Consider the following 24,279-nt stretch of genomic DNA (forward strand, 5'->3'; position numbering starts at 1 on the left):
TCCAAAGAACAAAAAAAAGAGGCAGGACAGTGTCATCTGGTAAAAAAATAAAAACTGGATTGTCACCAATAGAGATATTTGAAACAACAGTCCAGGATACACCAAAACACACATGCTCAATTTGTCAACTATTGTGTTTCATGAAAGACATCAAACCAATGAAACAAAAAGAAAAGAACAACTATTATACTTTGACACAAATAAAATATGAAGTGCCAAATAATTTCATCTGTCGAACATGCTTGTTTGCATTGAAACACTTCAAGCTCCCAACATATAGTACACCAAAAAATATTAGAATGAATGAACCAATAGAAGATGTGCAAATATTGTCACAACTAGAAGAACAACTAGTGTCAGTGAGAATTGCATTTGCTCAAATATGGGAATTAGGATACAAAAGATCACAAATGGGATTGACAGGTTCTATTATCAATGTTCCTGTGAACATGAATATCATACAAAATGCACTACCACAAATAACCAATAGCACAACAACTATTGTCGTTGCTCTCAAAAGGCGACTAGAATACAAAAATGCATTTCAAATAGGAATGGTGCGGCCAAATGTAGTGATGCAAGCGCTCTCAAAACTCACAAGTACACCACTATACATAATGGAAAATGTTAAAATAAAAGAAGATTGGAAAGAAGCTCTTGAGATTAATGTTGAGAATGAAAGGACATATGCAAGTTGCAATGATGAAACATCCTATCCATTCAGTGAAAATGCAACACCGTCAGACAATGATGAAGAACATAATGAGCCTTCAGAAACCTTGGTACATGGATTCACTGAATCTAGATCGATACATAAAATGCAAGACAAGATAATTGACGTCGCACCTGCACAAGAGCACCACCCAATTGGAATATTCAAAGACAAATATGCTGAAGAAATGAATTTTCCCACATTATTCTTTGGTAAACCACGTGACGAAGACATCATTCAAAGATTTTCTTACCAAAAGATTGCACGATGGGAACTCCTACAATCAAAAAGGTACTTTGCATACCACATGACAAATATATTCTTCAAGACTATCAAGATATTGGTGCAACAGGTACTCTCTACAATGTGGATAAGAATATGAAAGGGACAATTGAAAGGACGCAAATTACAAGCAAAAGATGTTAAGCAAAAACCCAACTTGGAAAGAATTCTCAAATCAGACATTGGATATGTTTACTTCAAAAGAATAAGAATATCACTAGACTACGTACACCAACTTAAGAAGAATGTTTTTGCAATGATATGCCAACTAGGGCCTCCAACTTTTTTTGTTACTTTTACTAGTGCAGAACAAAATTGGGATCCACTATTAACTGCACTCGAACAATTGCACAATGTGCATCAATCAAAAATTGAACAACAAAAAGAGTATGAAACAAAAGGTGACAAATTCAATTTGATAAAGAAAGACCTAGTGACTTGTGCACGATACTATAGGCATAGAATAGATGCAATGAAGAAATTAATTTTAATTGATGAATCGTTCTTTGGAAATGTTGTGGATTACTTCTTTGTAACTGAATTCCAAAATCGAGGAAATGAACATGATCATTTCCTACTCTGGGTAAAAAAATGCACCAATATATGGAACAGATAGCAATACATCCATCATAGACTTTATTGACAAGTACATTACTTGTGCAACTGAACATATAGAGCCTAGTCTTCGTACAATTCACAAGCACCACCACACAAAGCGATGTAGAAGACTAAGAAATATTTCATGCATATATAATTTTCCTTTTCCACCCCTCCAAAGGATAGTAATACTTGAACCATTGTCAGAGAAGAATGAAGCAATAAGTTCAAAAGCAACAAGTATCTTTGCAATATTAGAAAAGGCAAACTATGACCTGTCATACACATTTCAAATGTTCTTAGATGAAATTGGAACAAATGAAGAAGAATATATCTTGGCTCTAAGATCAACTCTACAACGATCAACGCTCTTTTTGTGACGAAAGCCATCAAAAATTTGGAACAACAGCTTTGCGAAGAGAATTCCACAATTATGGAGAGCGAATACTGATGCACAATTTATACTGAACGCATATGCTGCAGCAATGTATTGTAGCTCATACATGACAAAAGTGGATAAAACAATGACAAATACATTTAAAAGAATACGTAATGACCACAAACAAGATAGTATTGATGCAATACGAATGATAACAAAGCTAGGAAATGCACTACTAAATTTACAACAAATGTCATCACAACAAGCAGTACACATAGTTCTATCACTTTCACTAAATCATAGCTCAAGAAAGTGCATATTCATAGACACAAGAGATGATCACAATCACACATTTATAATAAAAAGCAATAAAGAATTGCTTAAAGAACCTGATGAGTTTGAAAATGTTCTCTCAAAATCCTTAGTGGACTACTATTTAAGTCGATCTCCAATCCTTCATAGCATATGCCTTGCAGAATTTGTCTCCAAGTATAGCAAAAAGGGCACAAAATACACACAAAAAGCAAAATCGAGTATAATACGATTTATCAACTTCAGCAAACACATGGACCTAGAAAATTATTGTAGAGAACAATTAATACTCTATGTTCCATTTACAATCAATGAGAGCACATTGAAAAAAAGTTTTACATCATGGGAACAAGCACATTTATACTATCAAAAAATAATCATAACAAATCAAGCAAAGTTTAACCATAACACAGCTCCTGCATGGGGTGACATGGAAAAAGAAATCAAGGATCTAGATACTGAAAATGACAAAATGGATAGCCAAACCCTCACAGTCAACAAACACGAGAAAATTGAGCAATATGACATACAAAAAGACATCCAACACAAGGTACAAAAGATACAAAGCAACATACGTTATAACACTTTTGAAATAAGCCACCATCCACAAATTATGGACAACGATGAGTACTACAAATTGAGGCAAATGCTAAACAGAGAACAACAAGCAATCGTCAAAGATATTGTTAAAAAAAAAATTAAAAACAACAAGAACCCATTGCATCTATTCTTGACAGGCGGAGCTGGAACTAGAAAGACTTTCACTGCAAAAGTTATATACCAAGCTCTCCTTCAGATCTACAATAAGTACATCGACAGTGATCCCAACAAACCAAAAGGCCTAATAACAGCTTACACAGGAAAGGCAGCACACAATGTAGGTGGAGTCACATTACATTCAGCATTCCACATACCTTTTATCACATCTGACTTCTTGCCACTCAATAGCGACATATTAGATGCAATGTCAAAGCACTATGATCAATTACGTGTACTTCTCATTGATGAGATATCATTAGTTGGTGCAACATTCCTACATTACATTGACAAACGATTGTGTGAGATAATGCAAATGCCTACCGTACACTTTGGAAACGTCGATATAATTTTTTGTGGAGACTTGTACCAAGCACAACCAGTACTTGATGCAGTCGTATTTGAAAATAAAGCAACTATGTCAGAATTGATGCCTTACAATTTTTGGATAGACAATGTTAAATGTTATTCGTTAACACGTACAATAAGGCAAAATGATGAAAAATTCATTACTGTTCTCAACAAAATACGAATAGGCATGCAAATAAATGAAGATTTGCACTATATCAATGAACAATGCATGAGAAAACCACCATTAGACCCAACACTGCCATTCCTTTTCTATAGAAGAATCGATGTCGATGCTCATAATACAAAAATGCTTGCAATAGTTCCTGGTGAAATGACTATCCTCAATGCCATTGATGAACATGATGAAAATAACAATGCATTACACCTACACACACGAACAATTTCACTTCCACATCAAATTCATCTCAAACCAAATATTTTGGTAGAACTATATGCAGGAAACTACAACACAAAAGATGGTCTAGTAAATGGATCAGATGGAATATTCAAAGCATACACAAAATATAATGATTTTGACATAGTTTGGATAAGATTTAATGACAATACAATTGGACAACAACAATGCAAGAAACTCGTACAATGCTATACAGAAAAAATTGAAAATGACTGGGTATCGATACTACGCATTATTTGACCTATCCAAAAGGCATCAGTAAAAAATAAAATTATTGTACGAAAACAATTCCCTGTACAAATAGCATGTGCAAGAACAATACATAGGTCACAAGGACTTACAATGGACGTAATGGCTTTCAACCCCACAAGCATTAGACAACATGGATTAACATACACAACACTATCACGAACTAAAACAATTGACTCGTTATTCCTTTTAAAACCTCTCACACCAAAAAATTTTAAAATCAAAGAGAGAATCCATCTCGAAATGTCCTGCCTAGAATCAAGTGCAAAATGGAAATTCGAGAATGATGATACATGTTTCATAACACACCATCCATGATATTATGCACACTAAACACACGTAGTTTAAAGCCTCACATAAATGATATAACTAATGACTATGATTTAATGTCATTTGACATCATGTGCATTCAAGAAGTACACATGGAAATCCCTAAAATAAATGATAAATTCCAACATTTCAACAACTTCAATGCCTACCACATACATGGTATAATGACACTAGCCAACAAAACCCTAGTCATTTCAAAGATAAAGCAATATAACACAACAAATATAGAATCTATTACAATAACAACTTTGATAAAAAATAATGAACTAAATATATGTAATGTTTATGCAAGACCTAACACACCCATTGAAGAATATGCCACTATTATTCAACAAGTCACTGCATATGTCAAACCAATGACTAATCTATACATTGTAGGTGATTTCAATATTGATATGTCAACAAGAAATGCTAAGAAAGAAAATCTTCAAAAATATATGCAATAACACAACATGAATTACATCACAGAAAAAACACAAAATGTATACAATCCATCAATTGATCACATTTGGACAAACTCAAGTAATATATGTTGTTGTTACAAAGCAGAAGCATACTGGACTGATCACCTTGCTACATTCATAAGGTTCCATACTCCACTCTAGATTGCTAATACATAGACAACCAAACACAAAATTAAATAGAAGAACACATACAAGAATTCAAATACATCTTACACCTAAGAGTTTTATGTATCAAAGACAATAACTCTAATATAATGGTATATATTTCAATGTTCTACATTTTTGTGCAGCACAATAATGGAAGGAAGCAAAAGAACAGGAAAGGGAACACATGTCAAGCAAGAGCAAACAACAAAAAGGTACTGAGCTTTTCTCATTTCCAATAACATGAATTCTCACATGAAAAATAACAAATCAATACATGAATTTCTAGTATTTGAAGAAATGTTAAATATCAAATCACTACAATTCTAGACTAACACCATAATACTTTGTGCAAGTCAAAACTAGGAAACCCCAATGCAATATCAATTGAAGACTTGAATGCAAGAAAAGCAGGAAACAATTTTGAAGGAGACATACTTGTCGTATATACAACAACACTAGATAGAGAAAACAAAACACGAGAGGTGCTACGTGCAGACTTGACAGACTCTAAAGGAGAAATGACAATAACTTTGAATGTGACAGGGAACTTAGTACAACAGTACAAACACAAGATAGTTCCAGGAACATCCATTATAGTGTCAGGATTTCAACTAGGACACAAAACAACCTTTGACCGTGGAGATTCAGATTGCATCTTGAAACTCCAAGATTCAAGCACAATTGAAACTATACCGCAACTTTGCCAAGAATACAAATTCATACCAAGCTCCACAATCAAACAGCTACTCACAAGCACAAGTACCTATGCCATTGGTACAATAGGTGCATTAGTAGTTGTAGGACGATAGACTGGCTCCCAATATGTTGTTGACATAAAAGATGAAAATAATGATGATGACAAAGTACAGGTGAAAAACACACCAAATACTTCTTCTTTTTATGCAACATGTATAGTAGTCATGTTCCTATTAAGTACAAAGTTCTAAAAGTAAAAAATAAAATTGTTTTGTCAATTACTAGCTACAAATCAACTCTGCATTCCAAGAAGAATCCATGCAAATAGCAATCCAATTACAAAGAGGTGAGACTCCTGCAATGTTGTTTAGAAACATTGTACGATGAAATGACATGGATAGAACATTTCGCACAGGGGTTGCTACATACATCTGTACACTAAAAGACAAGAGAACATTGGATGCCTTGAATGCATTGCTACAAACAACACTACAGGTAAGCAAACTTAGATAATTCAACACTTCAACTATTAATTAATTCTTACACAAGCTACATTAATATCAAAACATATCTTGCAGGTTGATGGAGTTCTCAAAGTAGCCAACGCATTCACAAATCCATTTCATGCATTTTGTTCCCAATGCAACTTAAAATTTGAGGACTGTGGAATGTTAGAAGACAAAACAACTCATTGCAATAGATGCAATCAAGAGGTTCCATATGTATATTCATTATACCTAAAGACTATCATCACAACTGAAAACAAACAAATTATCTAGTCTTCAATAGACAAGTGCATTGTTGAACGACTATTACCAAGCCTAAAAGACACAAAAGTTGAGGACTACAGACAAGACAAATCAAAGTTCATCTTTATCCTTCGAGATTTCACCGTCAAAGGTCAATTTACATTAAACCAGAACAATGCCATCAATCATGTTGTGACAAATGGAGATTGAACAATTTCTTAGAACAAAAGGTAAACATGACTAGTCACAAATTAGCATTTATTTAAAATATTAAAAGCAACTTATTATGAGACATAGTTACAATATACTAACATGCACAAAATGGAATTTGCAGGTATCATGCATAGCTATAATGACATATCAAGCTACAATTAATGGTAGTTACAAAAGACACTAGTCAATACAAAGAAAGGTGTGCAATCAAACAATGTATACGCATGAGTTTCATACCCAAGTACACTCTCTGTGTCATGTATGTATAATGAAATAATGTGTATGCATTGATATGCTATAAGACATAGTTTTTCTCTATCAAGTTGCATAGCATAATTGAGTACATGCTTTGCTAATGTAAATTATTATTGAAATACAATAAAAATTGCATAGTTTGCTTTATCCTATTGCATATCCAATGTATAAAACACTATCTAAACTGCTACATGTCATATGCAAAAACTATACTAAGGCAGGAACTTTGACGCTTTGCGTCCTTGTTATAATTACAAACCCCTCTAATAAATTTAAAGTAACATTAATTACATTACATGCATTTAATATCTTAATTATTTATGCAAATGTGATCAAATCCCTAACTATATAATGATAATAATAATAATAAAAGTGATCAAATCCCTAGCCATACAATGATTAATATAATAATAATAATAATAAATCCTGAACTTAATAAAGATATTAATAAAAAATCATGATTATGTTAATTAAACTTATTCAGGGACTACAAACTCATAATAATAATAATAATAATAAACAACAACAACTAAGCTTTCTACTAAATTAGTATTCTAATTACACTGAAAAACAACACTCTTGGAGGCCTATAGCTTTCCTTGCAAGATTCAAATTTCTCCAAACGATGGAGATCGACAATTAAAAGGACACAGCGAGCCTTAGCAAACATTTATTTGTTCGGCAAGTGTAACACAATCATATAAATTGAGTGATGAATTGTTTGAGGAGGGCTCCACATTCTATTAACATACGTTGTATCGTCTTCATCCTGATGTTTCCCTAAACGAGAGTAGGTATATCGCGAAGTGCACAAACCCTCCTCCCTTCGTACCGTGACTGAACTAGCCTCTTAACCCTGCGATTGCTGATTTCTGTTTAATCTCGATCGACCATGGTGTTTAATCTCTCCTTCCCGCTCTGATTCCATCGCAATTTCCTTGTCGCATATATTTCGAGTTTATGTTGTCGGGGTCATGGCTGTATGCGCCCCTTCATCGCCTGTAGTCTGAATTTGACATCCGTTTCACGCGCTGAGGTAATTGCATCTCACAGATAGCAAAATAGGAACGCGTAGTCTGCATTGATAACTCTTACTCACATTTTTTCTCCGAGTAAAAATGGCCGATGAAAAGCGTGATCTTCTACAAGAAATCCGGAACGGGAGAGGTATTTTTCACTCTAAGCTTTTTCTTTCGTTCTTTTCGTTTATGTTTTCGTGTGTTTGATAGCTTGCTTTTTTGCCAAGTACGATCTGTTCCTGTCTTGTCTATGTTTGGTTTAATTTGCGCATGGTTGTAGATTTCGCGATCTGGGTTCAGATCGTTAAGCATGAAAATCTACTTTTGGAAATCTTGTTTCTACATAATTAGCCTTTTTTCTCGTTGCACAAACCCTAGCAACTTCTGAACTGAAAAATAAAGTTGAGGGAATTCTATTATTCTCTTTATATATTTGACCTCGCGACGAGAGAGGACGTTTTGCATTCTGAATCTAATTAAGCCCTGAGTTCCTATCGAGTTGCTGTCTTTATCCGTTTTAAATAATAAAGGAAAATTCTTCACTCCACAAGTTATATGAACGGCTAAATCTGATCTATATTCTTACCTTTTCTCAATCTGCGAGAGAAGAAAACTGTAGAACGCTTTCAATGAGATTTTCGGTTGCCGTAAACTTAAATTTACACTCATTGGGTCGGCATGGAGTAAATAGATGCCACGATCCATATTCTACATTCTTCGTACTCTTGGGTTGACTAAATTGGAGTGAACAATGGGTAGAATCTCAACATGTAGTAAATATATGTAACCTATTTTTTTTGAGCGTTTTCTTTTTAGCACCTAGTGGTCATCCATTTCAAGGTGGAAAAATCAGAAAGTGTTATTACAACAGGTCTAACGCTTTAAAACTGTAACCTATGTTTTATGCTTATTATTGATCTTTGGGAAGTGAGGTTCAAAATTTTTATCAGTGGGAATACTAATTAAATTTAGGGAGTCTTTGCAGTGGGATGGTCCTATGTGAATTTTTCAGCTCTGCTATTGATAGTCACTTGTCAGTTGAACTTCAGTAGTAGGTGCTTTTAACTTTCACTGCCCTCCATGGCAGCCACTGCAAAGAGTAAAATTTTTCACTTTTTGCTGAGTTGCATTAGAGCATCCAATGTATAAATTTGAAGCCTTAGGCCACTTTTGGGGTTCCTTTGCTAAGTTTAGCCATTCCTGTTATTTGTATCTTTGGATTTCTCTATAAACTTTAGTCTTTTTGGAATTTGTGTGCTATAAATGGTGAGGGGGATATCTCTTAATTGTAACTTCTATTTTTTTGTGCTTCAATTTAGATGGACGGAACAGCTCAGTAGACCCATCTGCTTTTCTAGTGGACTCCCTTGATATGGAGACTAAAGGTATGTATTTGGAACATTTAAGCTTCCTCATTTGCTTTATGACGGTGAAATTAGAATGCATTTACATGAAATAGATTGGTGGGCCTACTTCTTGAGTTTGATGTTTGGAGTTACATTGCAGATTTTCCTGGTTCTGAAAATGTTATCCCCCTGTCTCCCCAGTGGTTACATTCAAAGACTGCTGAGAGCAAGGTATGTAGGCTACACGTTTTAGTGGCACCTATTCTTCTTGTAAAGTAGCAACTATATCCAGTGTTTTCAAAGATTTTTTTTGGCTTATTTTTAAGCTTGGATGGTCAGCGAAGTAGAATCTAGATGAAAACAGCAAACATTCTAAGATTTGCTTTTCCTTTTTTCATCACTTTGAATGCGTATGGATTAGCATGCAACTCGAGTTTGCTTTTATTTGCTATTTACTATTTTATTTTTTGTTAAATTAGTTTCAGGAAGCCCGAACTGCAAATAGCTTGAATCAGAGTGGAAGCTCTGATGCCAATCTGAAAGAGCATTGGCGAGGAGATGGACCCCTTGACAAGAAAGATTGGAGGCGAACAACCGCTGTCGAAAATGATGGGGGGCGCCGTTGGCGTGAAGAGGAGAGAGAAAGTAGTGCAGTGTCCAGAAGAGATCGTAGAAAGGATGGTGATCGGGAAGCGGAAGTGTGGAAAAATGACCGTCGATCTGAAAATTCGTCCCTGAGAGAAGCAGCAGAAAGTAAAAATTTATCAGACCGATGGCAAGATGCTGGCAGTCGTGACAAGAAATGGTCTACAGTGTGGGGACCCGAAGATAATGAAAAAGATGTGCGCCGAGAGAAGCGGGGTGAGACGGACAAGGAAGATGGTCATGATAGACAGGTTCCTTTTTCTAGCAGTCGCCTGGTTACTGATCGTGACTCGGATAAGGTACCTGCCTGGAAACCTCGATTCCGTTTGGATAACTCACGTGATAATGCACGCAAAAGTTCAGGAGGAAGAGGTTCTGGATTTGTATTTGGCAGGGGTCGTTCTAATTGCAGTGCTAGTAATCTACCTGTGAAATCTCCAATTGGTGCTTCTATAGTTACAGATGGCTTTTGCTATCCAAGAGGCAAACTCCTTGATATATACAGGGAGCTTAAAGCATTTTCACCATCCCTTGGTATTCCTGATGGATTTGTTGAAGTTTCTGAGATAACATCATCTGATCACATTGAGCCGTTAGCATTTATTCCCCCGGAAACAGAAGAGCAGGTGAAATTCTGATATTGGTTTGGTTTGTTATTTTTAACTTTTGGAAAATCTGAGGACTTGGTGTTTCTATATTGTCTACAGGGATGGTAACTTTTTTTAATATAATTGAAGCACTGTTCTAGAAATACAATTTAAGTTTTGAAACAAAGGGATTTACACATTTAATATGAAGTTTTTTGTAGGTAAAGATTCAAAGACATTGGGGGCTCCCTAAATTTGTGCACAACAATCTGATAGGTTTCTTTTCATTTTTTCCTCAGGCTGTTTTGGATGATATTCGCAAGGGAAAAATCACAAGCTGTGAAGCAGTTTCTGGTAGATCTAGCAATATAATTGGCAGGGACTATTGTAGGGGAAGTGGTATGGATGCAATTTTTTAACTCGGCTGTCTTTTAATGCTTGTAATTGTGCTACAGTTGTCCTAATTAATATTCTGTCCAGGTTTCCCAGAGGATATATTGGTTGATAGCAACAAGCAGGCTTCTTCTGATTATGCTGCAGATCCTCAGGCTGTTACTGATTCATTATTAAACTTGTGCGAAGTTCAGCTTCCCGACTTAGATGAGGCAGAAATTACAGATTCAGTTATTTCTGAAGAGACAATAGCAGATCGTAGAGGTATATTTTACATATTGGATACATTTTTATTTTGTAGGAATTTTGTTTAAAATCATGATTTAGACTTGCAAAGATTCAGTCTATTCCAGATTATTGTGCTGATGAAGTTTTAATCTTTTGACTGTTCGCTAAACAGGAGCAGACAATGTTTTGAGTTTGCATGACAGCAGGGTTGAAACATTTGTGTCAAAGACGACTTCTCATGAAGTCGGAGTTGAAAAATTAAAGGAGGAAACATCTGAATATCCTTCTGTTGGGGAAATCACAAGATCAGATGTTAGGCATCCAAGACTGGAAAGTGAAAGCAGAAAAGGTCTTGACAATGTTACTAAGAATCTTTCTTCACGGACTAAATTAATTGAGGAAACACCTGATGGAGACATTCATTTAACTTCAGAGAGTATTAGTCTACCGGTTGATGCAAGTAGGTTTTTTGATGACAAAGTGTTTGATGAATGTGATTTGGAAGAGGAACAGCTCAAAAAGAAAGTCATAAGTTTAGGAGAGCAAGGTTTAGCCCCAGAGGAACTAACTCTTTTTTATAAGGATCCTCAAGGAGAAATTCAGGGACCTTTTCTAGGAATAGACATAATTTCATGGTTTGAGCAAGGTTTTTTTGGCACAGATTTACTGGTATGCTTTGCTGATGCTTCTGAAGGAACACCATTTCAAGCCCTTGGCGAGGTTATGCCACACTTAAGACAAAAAAACTGCGCAGCTGGTGGTTTTGGCTCTAATAAGGATGCTGGAAACTCCAATGAAATGTCTTTGAGAAGTGGGCAAGTTGTCTCATCTTTGGAAGTTGGGTTCGATAATGCTAACAAAAACCCAGGTTTTAGTTATAACCAGGACAAATTGTTATCCAGTTTATCAGGGCAGTCTAATTTTTTAGAACAGGATGCTACTGTATTGGGAGGATATATTCCTGACACTCTGAAAAGCAACTTACAGAAACTAGCTGATATGGAAAAACAATCTCATTTGGCATCTGCAATGGAGGGCAGAGAAGGTAACTATTTTATTTCAAAACAATGATTTAAAGAGTAAAAAGTGAACCACTACTCAGGAGATCCTCATTCATCTTTTGCATTCAACAATATAATTGTTTTTTATGCTTTCCAGGAAGTCTGGCGAGAATGACTCGACGTGGAGGGGGAATCGTTACTGGAGAACCTATTGGAAGTGTTGAGATGCCCAGGGTACCTGCCTTCCCCCGGACTGAGGCAAATGATAATCAGGTTCCTATGCAATCTGTAGCAGAAGCTCTTGGTTCAATTTGGTCTGGACAGGAAGGGGACCAGTTTCTTAATCTAAGAGCAGGTTTTTCAGATTCAGTGGTCAGTAGCTCTGTTACTGGCAATGCTGTTCCCATGACACCAAAAGTGCAATCTTTTACTAATAATCAGCGACAAGACTTATTTCGTTCTTCTAAGGAACCATCATTTAGTGTTGGCTCTCACGTTCCTACTGATAGGGTTTGGTCTGAGATGTTTCAGAGTGATGCACATCATTTGTCACAATTTGATCAGAATATGCAACAGATGGAACAAGCTGAGCTTTTGTTTCGCCACTTACAACAGGAGCAGCAACAACGTCAAAAGCATCAGGTGCTTCCACCTGGACAGCTTCATATGCAACCAGGAGCTGCGTTGCACAATCAAGTTGCAAATTCAGGCTTAGGACATAGCATCGATGATATACTATTGCAGCACCCTTCAATACTGCAGCCCTCTTTGCTCCCATCCCATAAGCATCTTGTTGGCCCCACACTGCCTCAGTCTGCAATGGGGCTGGATACAATCTCTAGGCTTCAGCTGCAGCATCTTCAGCAACAAGCTCATAACCCTGTACAACTACAGACACAGCAGCAGCTACTTCAGCAGCAACATCACACCCATGCACAAATACCCCATCCTCATATGTTTTTGCAGCATCAACGACAATCTCATCAGACATCCTCAGATCATTTACTTTCACAGTTATATGAGCCTAGCTATGAACAAAATCACCTCCATCCATCTCAAAGTGGTTTAATAGATCAACTTATATTACGGCAGGAAGGCTTGAGGCCTGATGCCCACCTACATCAGCAGTCTGTGCTTAGACCAAATATTTCCATGGATAGAAACCTTTCGCTGGAGCAACTTTTCCATCGGAGAAGACAGGAGTCACAATCTCACCAACTTTCTTTGGCATCCCAACGACAATATATGGACGAAAGACGTGTTAGTGGAGTTTGGGCTGTCGATGAGTCTGGTGAATTTGTGCAGACACAAGCATCTAATCTGCAACCCTTTGATCTACACCAGCCACATCAGCGGATGTTGAGTACACAACAACCGAATTCACACTTTCCAAATTTTCAATCTTCACATTCTTTAGCATTGAATGCAGATACAAAATCAGGATACCCTTTTGAGCAGGTTGACCGTCATGAGCGTTCTGTTGATGGTAGATTGCATGGTATGCTTGAGCCCAACTTCTTATCATTTGAAAGGCCAACAGATTTGTCTTTAATGAACATGGATGTTGCACAATCTCTCAAGCAACAGCTTCAAGAATTAAGAATGCAAGAACAGTTCTATGGTGTATCCCTGGCAGGACAGGATGAGCAAATTTTGTCCAAAAATAATCTCAACAGTTCTCGACCTCTTCCAATGCATTTTCAAGCCTTACAACCAGAGGCAACAAGTAGAGGATGGGAGCAACCCTCTAATGCACATGCTTCTGATGTTGGCTTTCAGGGAACGGGTTATTTTATGCAACAAGGACAGGCTTTAGATTTTAATATTGAGAATCAAGGTCATAAGTTGGAGCTAGGAAGTGCGAATTGGCAATCCAAGGAAGGCTCTAAGGAGAATCATTCTTTAAGGTCTATTAGTAATTCACACAACGTCAATATACACAGACAGTTACAGGATGATTCATTTCTTCCACAGTTCTCTCTTCATTCTGGGTCCACATCTCTAGCTCCTGGAAATGGCTTGTCTACTTCCCCAGAGCAACGGCAGCACATTTTGTCTGAGGTTGATTCAATAGATATATCTCGTCCTGGTTTTGATTCTGCGTATGAAATTTCAGGTCAACTGTCCAAAAATTATACAAGCGAAGAGGTGTCTGAGGTTCTCAAAGAGTTGGCTATAGATGGTGTGAGCCCCATTCCATCCCAAGCAACTTTTGCTCCTACAAGTATTGGTTATATGATGCAGTCCAAGTCACTTTATAAAACCCATGAAGAGAGGGTTGGTGGCCAAGAGGCATTGGATGGATCCAATATTGTTGCCTGTAAGTCATCATCTGAGATGCAGACGTGCAATGCTACACCTGTACATGGTGGATATGGTCAAATGTCTTTGGATGAATTTGTCAAAAAAGATCCATTTTATTCATCAAATGTTGATGAGCTGGAATTGTCTTTGCCACACTCTGATTCTATTGCCCAATCTGCACAGGATGACAATGACATTTCTGAGCTCAAAGGATCAAAGAAACACAAAAAAAGGAGTTCTAAAATTAGAGGGGCAAACAAAACAAACACAGTTGCTACTTCAGACCCTTCTTCGTTGCCAAATGTACAAGACCTGCCAGTGTGGATCACAGGTCTAAGTAAGCATATGGGATCTGTGCATTCTGTTACAGACTCTTCATCTTTTTCAAACTTATCAGAACTTTCTCATAAAGCTGGCCAATCAAGCTTTCAAAGAAACAGTTCTGATGGGCAAATGACCTTTACCAATGATGGTGAACAAGCTCCAAACATTGAATGGTAACTACCTTTCTTCTGTGTTTATTCATGAAAGTACTTGACTTTTTTTTTGCTGTGTAAATTACTTGCTGCAAATAGTATTTGTGAAGAACTTAGTTTAGCTTCATATGATAGGAGTGATTATCTGCCCACTTCCTCTTTTATTAACTGTAGGTACTCTTTGTTTTTGTCATAGGTTAGAGGGAACCAAAAATGTTCTTTTTCAATTTTTTTTGATTGTAATGTTCTGTGAAGCTACCATTTTACTATTTCATAGAGTTTTAGAATCACTTTTGAACTTTTTATAAGGATTGTTTATTCAAATGAGATACTCTATTTTAATGTGCTCTTCATTTTTCTCTTTTTCTATTTGTCAGTTTTCTCATTCTTACTGCAAAGATGCATGTACCACGGGCCCTTTCTACTTAATAGATTAAGTACACTTTTATATTAACAGTCAAAGTGCAAATTTACCAAAATATGCATTTGGTGACCATTTTTTGGTATGAAGACCAGAGTCTTCTGTGCCAGTGAATGCATTCTGTTGAGCAGTGTTCCTGTGGAGTAGACCAATTTTTGACTGCCTCTTTGTCTGGTTGCTTGTGATTTCTGATAGTTGTCATTCTGTTGTACAAGGCATTGGTGTTATGCTAGATTAACAGTGGGCATGTGTGCTGGGTGTAGGTGGATCGGAATAATTTTATTTAGTCTCTAGCTTGGCGACAAGGTCACATCCCATGGGTAAAATATTAGAACAATTTGTGAAGTTAAATTGAAAGAAATCTCTTGTAGGCATCTATGGATGGGGTTCATACATCAAGTTTGTGTTTGACATGAGGCAGAGCCAAAAGCAAGCATTATCCTTATATTTCATGTGTATAGATATAAAGCTATATAATATATATGTATATACGTGTGTGCACATGTATATGATACACACATACAGATATATATGTTTGTGCAATGCATGCATGCGAGTGTATATATCATGCATTTTAACCCACATACATACAGACAGACCACACACAAATTTGTGTATGTGTTTTTTGATATTCATGTTCCACCAATTTTGTGGGTTGGGGACTGCAGGAAACAGGAAAACTGTCTCTCATGGTCAATGGATGACACTCCTTTTTTAAGGAGTCAACAAGCGAAAAATATGGTAATTTTGAATCTATTATCATCTTACCTTTTCCAGAGTCACTGTATTATAGACGTAATATGGATAGAGTTGTATTGGTCTCAGCCGAGTCCCCTGATGAAAAGCAGGAACTCACAGTAGTGTGATGGAGGAGAATGTGGAAAGGGTGTTTGGAAGGTTTTAAAAAATTGCAGTGTGGGAACTTGGGAATAATAAGACGCAATGAGTCTTGTTATTTAATCCCTTTACCTAGAACTATACCGCCTACTAAATGGCATCAGTAACCCCCTTCAGTTTCCCTTCAAAATAGTAGGGGCTAGAATATAGGAAATTTCAAATATTCATATTAGAAGGCATTGACCATAAACATAACATAATCATATTATGAAACATCAGACCTGATTTGACAAATCAGGATTTGAGATGCAAAATAACAAAATTTCAATGCTTAATTAATTGAGTTTCCATTATTATTGTGCATGTACAATAATGTGAAAAGGTCAAAACTAGGCAACTACATAGTGTAAATGTAAACAACAGATCTGCTGCTATATTTCTGCCTCATCTTTACAAAATCAAAATCAGTCTTTGAATCTAATTCATAGGAGCTACTTTGATCACATACATTAATATATATTGATCACATAAGTACTTAAGTCAATTCATACATTAAGGACAATTAATACACTGACAGTAACTAATGTTTTCGAATACAATGATAGGTAGGCCACATCATAAACAGTTGTCTTCCAGGTGACAAGTATACATCAGGTAATATTCAGGAAGACTAATGCAAAGAGTATAGATAATGACTCGTACTGTGCAAACTTAAAGTAATAGTGTACTTGAAAAATAAAATGGTTGTCTAGGGGCAACAACCCTAGTGGGGTCAAGGGGAAGTGCCTCTAGTGGGGTCAAAGTGTTAATGTTTCATACCAGTAATGAAGATATATAGCAAACAAGATAAATGAACAATAAGACACAATCAGATACAACATCAGATACAATGAATTATCTTGGGAAAACTCTCCAACTTGAAGGAGAAAATCCCAGCCATGAAATATCATTTTTTTTATGAAACTGCAGAAAACTGATTTACAAATTGACCAATCACATTGCTAAGCTGATATGATGATTATAGCACCTAACACTAATGAAATTTCTTAACATCAATCTCCTTGAAACAAAAGATATCAAACTGCAGTCATATGAGTTTCTTGAAGAATATATAAAATTGTGTTGACCTTTCATTGTCTTGCTGTTGCAAATTGAAGACCCTTCGTTGTCTTGAACCTTCATTGCCTTGATGTCACAAAAAAGATGATGTTACAAAACAACGACGTTACGTGTTGAGTTGGCTTAAATAATATATTTACTTATTTTTTAACTAGGAGAGAGATAACTCCCACAGCTATAACATCAATGAAAGGGCAGTGCCCTTTGCGGGGTTTGGGAGCAAAGCCACCGAGGGGTTGAGGGTTGTGCCCCTCATGGGGTGTGGGGGTAGCACCTTCAGAAACACATAAAACTCCACAAGGTGCATCATTTCCTTGAATTTTTAAGATGCCAAAAAAGTACTGTTAAAGCCCTAAAATGCAATTTCCAAATATTTTCTTGCCATATTTCTTACTTGTTGAACAAAACATAAGAAACTCAAGAATTGCAACTGCCCTAGGGAATGATGGCATTCATGTAGTAGTATGACAGACAACTCGATAAAAACAACTTATACTATTCATTTTCTATGTTGAGGGTTGTGCCCCTAATGGTGTGCAGGGACAGCACCTTCAAAACCACTTAAAACTCCATAGGGTGCATCATTTTCTTGAATTTTTAAGATGCCAAAAAAGTATGGTTAAAGCCAAAAAATGCAATTTCCAAATCTTTTCTTGCCAAATTTCTTACTTGTTGAACAAAACACAAGAAACTCAAGGAATTGCAAATGCCTTAGGGAAGATGGCATTCATGTAGTAGTACAACGTACAACTCGATAAAAACAACTTAGGCTACTCATTTTCTATGTCTTTTTTTAGCAAAAATGAAGACTACCGCTGGTCAAGTCCTATAACCGGGACTTGGTGAGTTACATTGAGACTCATAACTTGCTATGACTCGTTCGAGTCTGAGTAAGAGTCCACGTGACTTGGCAGGGGTGACTCAACTCGTGATCCACCTAGACTCTCTGAGTCATGGCAATACAATAAATGGGGAAAATCTGGAGATGTAGGGATGCCACGTGTGAGAGGTTGCTCACAATTTATGAAGTCAAGGTGGATCTAGTAGCTGTGCTTTTAAAGTTTAAAACAAACAACTACGATGCTTCTTACCATAATTTTTTGAGTGGATGGTAAATTGGGTCATGGAGCTTCTGTTTTCCTGGGTTGAGAATGTAGGATTAGGTATTCTTCAAATCCATGCAGTTGTCAGGAAAACAATTTTGTATGATTTTTATAATTAAGTGCCAGTTACCATGATCAAATGTTTTTGGATGTTATATGTTTTGAGGATAAGGGTATGCTTTCTTTTGTTGGAATCTTGCTTGGCAACTGTTGAGCAATGATGATACTATCCTTGTTGATTTTGATGAATCTTATTCAGAATTCTTTTTTCCTGTTTTGGTATCATGGCCTTTTGTTGATGTCTGGTAGTCACCAAATAAATCACATGTACATAGATTCGAGGTTTTTGCAATCTAAAGAGATCAATCAAATGCTTTTAAAATCACACTCTTGGAAGTAGATATAAATATTTTCTCCTACTGATGCAACTGATCAGCATAACAGTGTCCACACTAGCAGCAAGCTTTTTACTACATTTTCTTCTATGCCACTGTCACTAAACTCTGCTCTGCTGATTGTTGAAGTAGTTTGCACATTTTAATAGGGAGGATGGTATACATGAACAGAGAAAATAATTGACAACATTAATCACCATAACCATTTGATGGGTTTTCTTTTAAGGTAAGTCTGTTTCTTTTAATTGAGTTGATGAAGCCATGGATGGACCAATTCTTATCTGCAGCCCATAGATAAACCAACACTCACTGCAGTTGTTTCAGCTCTGGTGTGTCCAAATGAAATTTCTACCATTTGATGGGTTTTCTTGTGCAATAGAGGCCCTATCTGTCCTAGCGTCCACTTTGCTGAATGTAGGATGCCAAAGATCAAAAAATTGAAGGCACTGTTCTTGAAACATTTAGCTAGGTCTAGGTACATACCACTCCGGATTAGGAGCACAGGCAGGCATATGAAGTGGGGTGTTCACTGTATTCCCACCTCTTTTTGACAATGGGCAACATTCTCCTCATAGAATTGCAATCTAGGATCCTTGTTATGTTCTTTTCTTTCATCTGATGAACCATTCTATCAAAAGACTCATAGACGTCTCTACTGCATAAATAGCCTGTATCTGTATATTGGATTACCCCCATATCAGGTGATATAATAGAGCAATTAAGCTTCCAAACAGCATTTAAAACCTCAAAAATTAGAAATTATGAAATCAACACTGTTAATATTTAAAATTTTAAGACTATCATTTTGAAATGCAAAAATGAAGAGTGCAAATTGAAACTGTTTTTCTTATCTAATATAATATCACCAATTGTCCTTAAGCACTCTCTCTCCACCTTCCCTTGATACAGCATGTAAAACCTCAAAAATTAGAAATTATGAAATCAACACTGTTAATATTTAATATTTTAAGACTATCATTTTAAATGCAAAAATGAAGAGTGCAAATTGAAACTGTTTTTCTTATCTAATATAATATCACCAATTGTCCTTGAGCACTCTCTCTCCACCTTCCCTTGATTTGTCTTTGATTGAGCCATCTTTTTTCCATCTCCACAAACAACCATGGATTGTAGAACATCTGGCACATCCAACATCCTCTCCAGAAAAATAAAATAGCTCGCATATCTAGTCTCAATTAGTTTGAAGAATTCTTTTTTTGAATTTTGCATAGCTAGCACATGCAAGTGAAGTGTGATGGTTATATACAAACATTTGCGTGTTTCTAGCCTCTGGCACTCTATCTTCACCCAATTTATTTTGTCAATGTCTTTCAAACTTAAAGCATTGTTCAAAGAATGTACACATATTGTTCAAAGAATGTACATGGTGCGGAGTCCAAATAATATGTTTCTAAGTATTTTCAATGCATGGCCTATGTTGACTATAATTCCTCCATGACAAGAACCATCAGTTGTGACATATGTTGGTCTTATCTGCTACATCAATATGCTCACTTTTGAGTACTGTTTGTCAAGGAGGGAGTCACACAATCTATTTATGCCAGAGGTGACATAAGAGGGTCCAATTGCCGATGCATCACTTAAAGTAGCTTTGAAATAAGATAGCCCTGTCAAATGAAAGAGAATATGGGGGTTTGGAAAGGGACATCGGCTAACATCTTGTTGTTCTCGAAAAGGCATGGAGGGTGGGGATGCAGGCTCTTGGTGCGGAATGTCTACCTATGAAAATTTACTAGATACAAACATAGTCTGAGCTGGCTTTTTGGATTGTTCATCAGTTGTAGTAAATATATGTTACTGTTTCTTTGTGATTAAACTTGAGTTTACGTACTGAACTGGATATTATTTCAAGTCTGATTTTTTATTTTTTATGGTGACAGGGGAGACTCCAAGCCTTCAGTGAAAGCTTCTGGATCTCTAGGTTTGGTCACCGTACCTTTGCTCAAGGCAAAGGAAAATTCACAAACTATCAATAAAGGATCAGATGGTGAGTCATCAGCCCCAAGTACTAAAATATAAGGCTTCTTCCACTTTGGATTTCAATCAGTATATCTGAGGAATTCTTTTTATTGTGATCAGAAGCAGGAGAATGTACCATGGAAAATGTAAGCAGTAATCCTGCAGTGAAGCCTTCACAAGGTTCTGCATTTCAACGGAAAGAAAATTTACAAGTAGCTAGTCTTCAGAAAAGTCCGTCTTCGAATGATATAGAAATGAGGAATGAAGGTGAAAAGTCCTTTTTAAACACATTGAAAAGCACTAAGAAACTGGAACAAGACAGAGATAGGAATAAAGATGATTACTTTTCTGCATTAGATTCAGATGGCCAAGGATTAAAAGGCATGAAAAAGAAAGGAAAGAAAGGAAGGCAGATAGACCCTTCTTTGCTTGGTTTCAAGGTTACAAGTAATCGCATTATGATGGGGGAAATTCATCGTTTGGATGACTGACTTTCTCATTTTATCTCTGTTGCTTTTACTCTTCTTCTGAAGCTGAGGTAAATATTCTCTTGCAGATTGTTTAACAAGCCATTGTTTTTCGGTGTTCATGACCTTCAAACATGAATGCAGCCCCTTTATCATTCTTTTATTTGTTGTAAAAGTTGTTTCAAAAGATAAGAAATTGTACAAATTGAGCTGTCATGTGTTCCGTCTTCCAGTTGCCTTTTTAATTTAGTATCTGTCATTTTGATTTCATGAGAATAGCAATTGCTTGTTTTTCAGAGGTTGTAAGCTAATGCAATTTTTATATCTAGTTGCAAAGCAAAGAAATTTCCATGATAACAAGTTGCATTCAAGCAGGTTGGGGTGTTTTCTGTTGTCTAATCAAATAATTCTTGACAGAATAGTACCTCTCAAGTGTTTTCAAATATAGATCGATTCCCTCCAAATATGACTGCAACTATAGGTGTGAGCTTTACCAATATGCTCGAGAAATGAGTCTTTTAGTTTTTACCTTTTCAGAGCCTTGTAAGCTGCTTGGTTGGGGAATTTTCATCTGGTGAATGTGTTTGTTTGAAATTCCTAACAGCCAGCCATATTATGAAATTCTATGGGAAAGCATGGTAGGGGGCCGGGCCTGTCCTCGAGGTTTTGGCACTTCCATGGTGGGAGCTGTTGGGGGAATTATCTCATTACCTTCTAGTGGAAATTTTTGCAGCTTCTCTATGAATACCATTTCTGATTTCCACCACAAATATCACGCTTGTTGGCCCCACAAATATCTGAGACATTTCCTCAATTAATTGCTCACCTATAAGTAAATTATGTTTTTGATGTTAAAAGTAGCTGAGGTAGGGTGCTGTCGTGTTACACAGCAGCCTAGTGGGTGTAAGTAAAGGAAGATAGACATTAACATAACCCCAGGAATATTAAAAACATCAACCTTATAGGGCTACTCTCCTTCGTAATGGTTTATTCCTCGGCCTCATCCTCAGAGAAAACTTCGTGGATGGTGAATTTAGCCTTTTTCACTGAAGGGGCCATTTTCTTCCCTTTTCTTGGCTAGGAGTTGAGGCTTTTTGTTTGTGGTCTCCGGACTCATTTTCAGTAACACTGGAAGTGAGGTTTTCAAGAGTTCCTTCTTTGAAGACAATTTTAACCCCTGGATACCTAATGCACTTTTTCTTGTTAGGGCCAGGGGTGTCTATTATGCTGGCAGAAGGTGGGGCAAGGTGGGGGGGCGTAGCTGTAGGGGCTTTGTGCACCATTATTTGTTTGGGCGGAGATATAGCAAGATTGAAGTGATAAAGACGAAATTCAGACCTTGATAGAGGGGCATAGGATTTTTTTGCCTTTATTCTGACATTTCAAAAGGGAAGACATAAGACTACAATTACATTTATGGTTTAGCAACATGTGATAGAAGTACTGCACTCTAAACCTAAGTTGCGCGGGTACCTCCCCCCCTGCAGACCTGCAGAAGTTTGAACCGGTTCGAACTTGGTTTGACCAGGGTTCCAATTTTTGCCTGCTGGTTCGATCTGGCTCGAACCTGGCCAAAAAATTGAACAACTTCAAACCACATGCTTCGGGTTTGGTTCGAAGTTCGAGAACCAGGTAAGAAAACACTGACAACCCAAAATGGTTTTAATTTTATTCTATAAGTCTTCTTTCATATTGAAAAAATACAGACTACTTTTCTCATAGTAAAGGTTCTAGCTTGAAACAATTGCATGATCAGTAAGAAAGGCCCTCCATTCCCTTGCCTGAACAAGCAAAGCTTTTCCAAAGAGGATCCTGTCATCAACAAATTGTGCTGAACAAGGGGGATTAGTGGTGCCATCCTTAAACCCCTTGGATTCTTAGCAGATCCACCAGATTCAATAAGTTTTTTTTTTTTCCTAAAACAACAAGCCTCCTTGTCTTATGCCCTTATCAGCTCCAATGAAACCCCAGGGACCTTATGCCCTTATCAACTCCATAGAAACTACTAGCGACCTTGTCAACTCCAAAGAAACCCCTAGGGACTGCATTGATCATATCAGAGAATCTAACCATCTCCACACATTCTCTTATCAATTTGATCAATATTTCTTGAAACTCTATCATCATCTAGATGATTGAACAGGAACTTCCATCTAACCTTGTCATAGACTTTAGAAATATCAAGCTTGAGAACGAATCCCGGAATGTGACATTTATCTTTGTAGTGGATAATTTCACGAGTCAAAATCGCAAACTCAACAATTTCCCTAGAGCAAATCCTTCTTGGTAACAGTTTATAAAACCATCTAGGAAAGGTTTATATCTAATCGCTAAAACTTAGAGAAAATCTTATAAATAGTGTTGCATAGTTTGATAGGTTGGAAGCCTCACGATTACTTAGGTGGGTGCATTTTAGGGATTAATGCAATGATTGTTTTGTTTAGCTTCTTAAACAGCTTACAGTTTCTAAAAAAATCTTTATTTGTTGCCAAAGTCACATTATATCCAACAATGTCCCAAGCTCTTGGAAAAAAGAAAGTGGGCAACTGTCTGGGCCTCGAGCTTTTTAAACACCCATGGAAAACATCCCTTCTTCCTCTTCAGTTATTGGAGCTAGGATCTGATCATCATTAACAATATTTAAAGCATGTGGGAGACAGTGTTGGAGCTGTTCTTCACAGGCATGATGTCTACTTCCACCATTATCATTGTAAGCACTTTCAAGATAATCCATTGCCATTTCACCAATTGAGAGTTCATGGTGATTCCTTAGTTCAGTAACATTTTGGAACATCTGAACAGTATGCCTTTTTCGAAGTCTACTTGCTGATCTGTGGAAAAAGGTTGAGTTCCTATCGCCTTCTTTCAACAGTTGCACTGTAGATCTATGCTTGTAATTAATTTCTTCCATTTGTAGGTTCTCTTTCCATTTTCTTTTGGTTTTCTTCTCTGCAATGTGATGTTTGTGAATAACCCCCCTTAGCTATTTAGTCCTGTATAGCTTCAAGCTTAGAACTAATGTCCTGCTTGGATATGTCCATGAAAGTAGAT

At 36.7% G+C, this 24,279-nt stretch overlaps 2 protein-coding genes across 3 annotated transcripts; both read left to right on the top strand.

Annotated features, from left to right (window-relative positions):
• Nucleotides 1-299: 299 nt before the first annotated feature.
• Nucleotides 300-4,044, top strand: LOC149540265 (uncharacterized). The gene is made up of 2 exons (XM_089802671.1): nucleotides 300-1,003; nucleotides 2,001-4,044. Exons 1-2 carry the CDS (start codon nucleotides 300-302, stop codon nucleotides 4,042-4,044), a joined length of 2,748 nt encoding a protein of 915 aa, XP_089658797.1.
• A 3,598-nt stretch (nucleotides 4,045-7,642) lies between these two features.
• LOC149540266 (uncharacterized) lies at nucleotides 7,643-21,444 on the top strand. 2 transcript variants are annotated; one of them, XM_089801410.1, is made up of 10 exons: nucleotides 7,643-8,074; nucleotides 9,246-9,311; nucleotides 9,433-9,503; nucleotides 9,752-10,543; nucleotides 10,804-10,903; nucleotides 10,985-11,161; nucleotides 11,298-12,170; nucleotides 12,284-14,927; nucleotides 20,683-20,789; nucleotides 20,882-21,444. In XM_089801410.1, the coding sequence occupies exons 1-10, from the start codon at nucleotides 8,026-8,028 to the stop codon at nucleotides 21,250-21,252; spliced, it is 5,250 nt and encodes a 1,749-aa protein (XP_089657536.1). In that variant the 5' UTR covers nucleotides 7,643-8,025; the 3' UTR covers nucleotides 21,253-21,444. The 2 variants fall into 2 exon arrangements, with proteins under 2 accessions (XP_089657536.1, XP_089657537.1); XM_089801411.1 differs by lacking the exon at nucleotides 9,246-9,311 and having other exon boundaries at nucleotides 7,898-8,074.
• The last annotated feature ends 2,835 nt before the right edge of the window (nucleotides 21,445-24,279 follow it).

This window comes from Cupressus sempervirens, chromosome 9, assembly GCF_028749045.1.
Source record: "Cupressus sempervirens isolate cs-2001-9-10 chromosome 9, ASM2874904v1, whole genome shotgun sequence".
Taxonomy (NCBI): Eukaryota; Viridiplantae; Streptophyta; class Pinopsida; order Cupressales; family Cupressaceae; genus Cupressus; species Cupressus sempervirens.

Coding starts and splice junctions, on each gene's coding strand:
- LOC149540265 (XM_089802671.1), top strand. CDS start 300: ATGAATGAACCAATAGAAGATGTGCAAATATTGTCACAACTAGAAGAA. Junction 1,004..2,000: donor GAACTCCTACAATCAAAAAG/GTACTTTGCATA, acceptor TTGGAACAACAG/CTTTGCGAAGAGAATTCCAC.
- LOC149540266 (XM_089801410.1), top strand. CDS start 8,026: ATGGCCGATGAAAAGCGTGATCTTCTACAAGAAATCCGGAACGGGAGA. Junction 11,162..11,297: donor GACAATAGCAGATCGTAGAG/GTATATTTTACA, acceptor TTCGCTAAACAG/GAGCAGACAATGTTTTGAGT. Junction 14,928..20,682: donor CAAGCTCCAAACATTGAATG/GTAACTACCTTT, acceptor TTATGGTGACAG/GGGAGACTCCAAGCCTTCAG.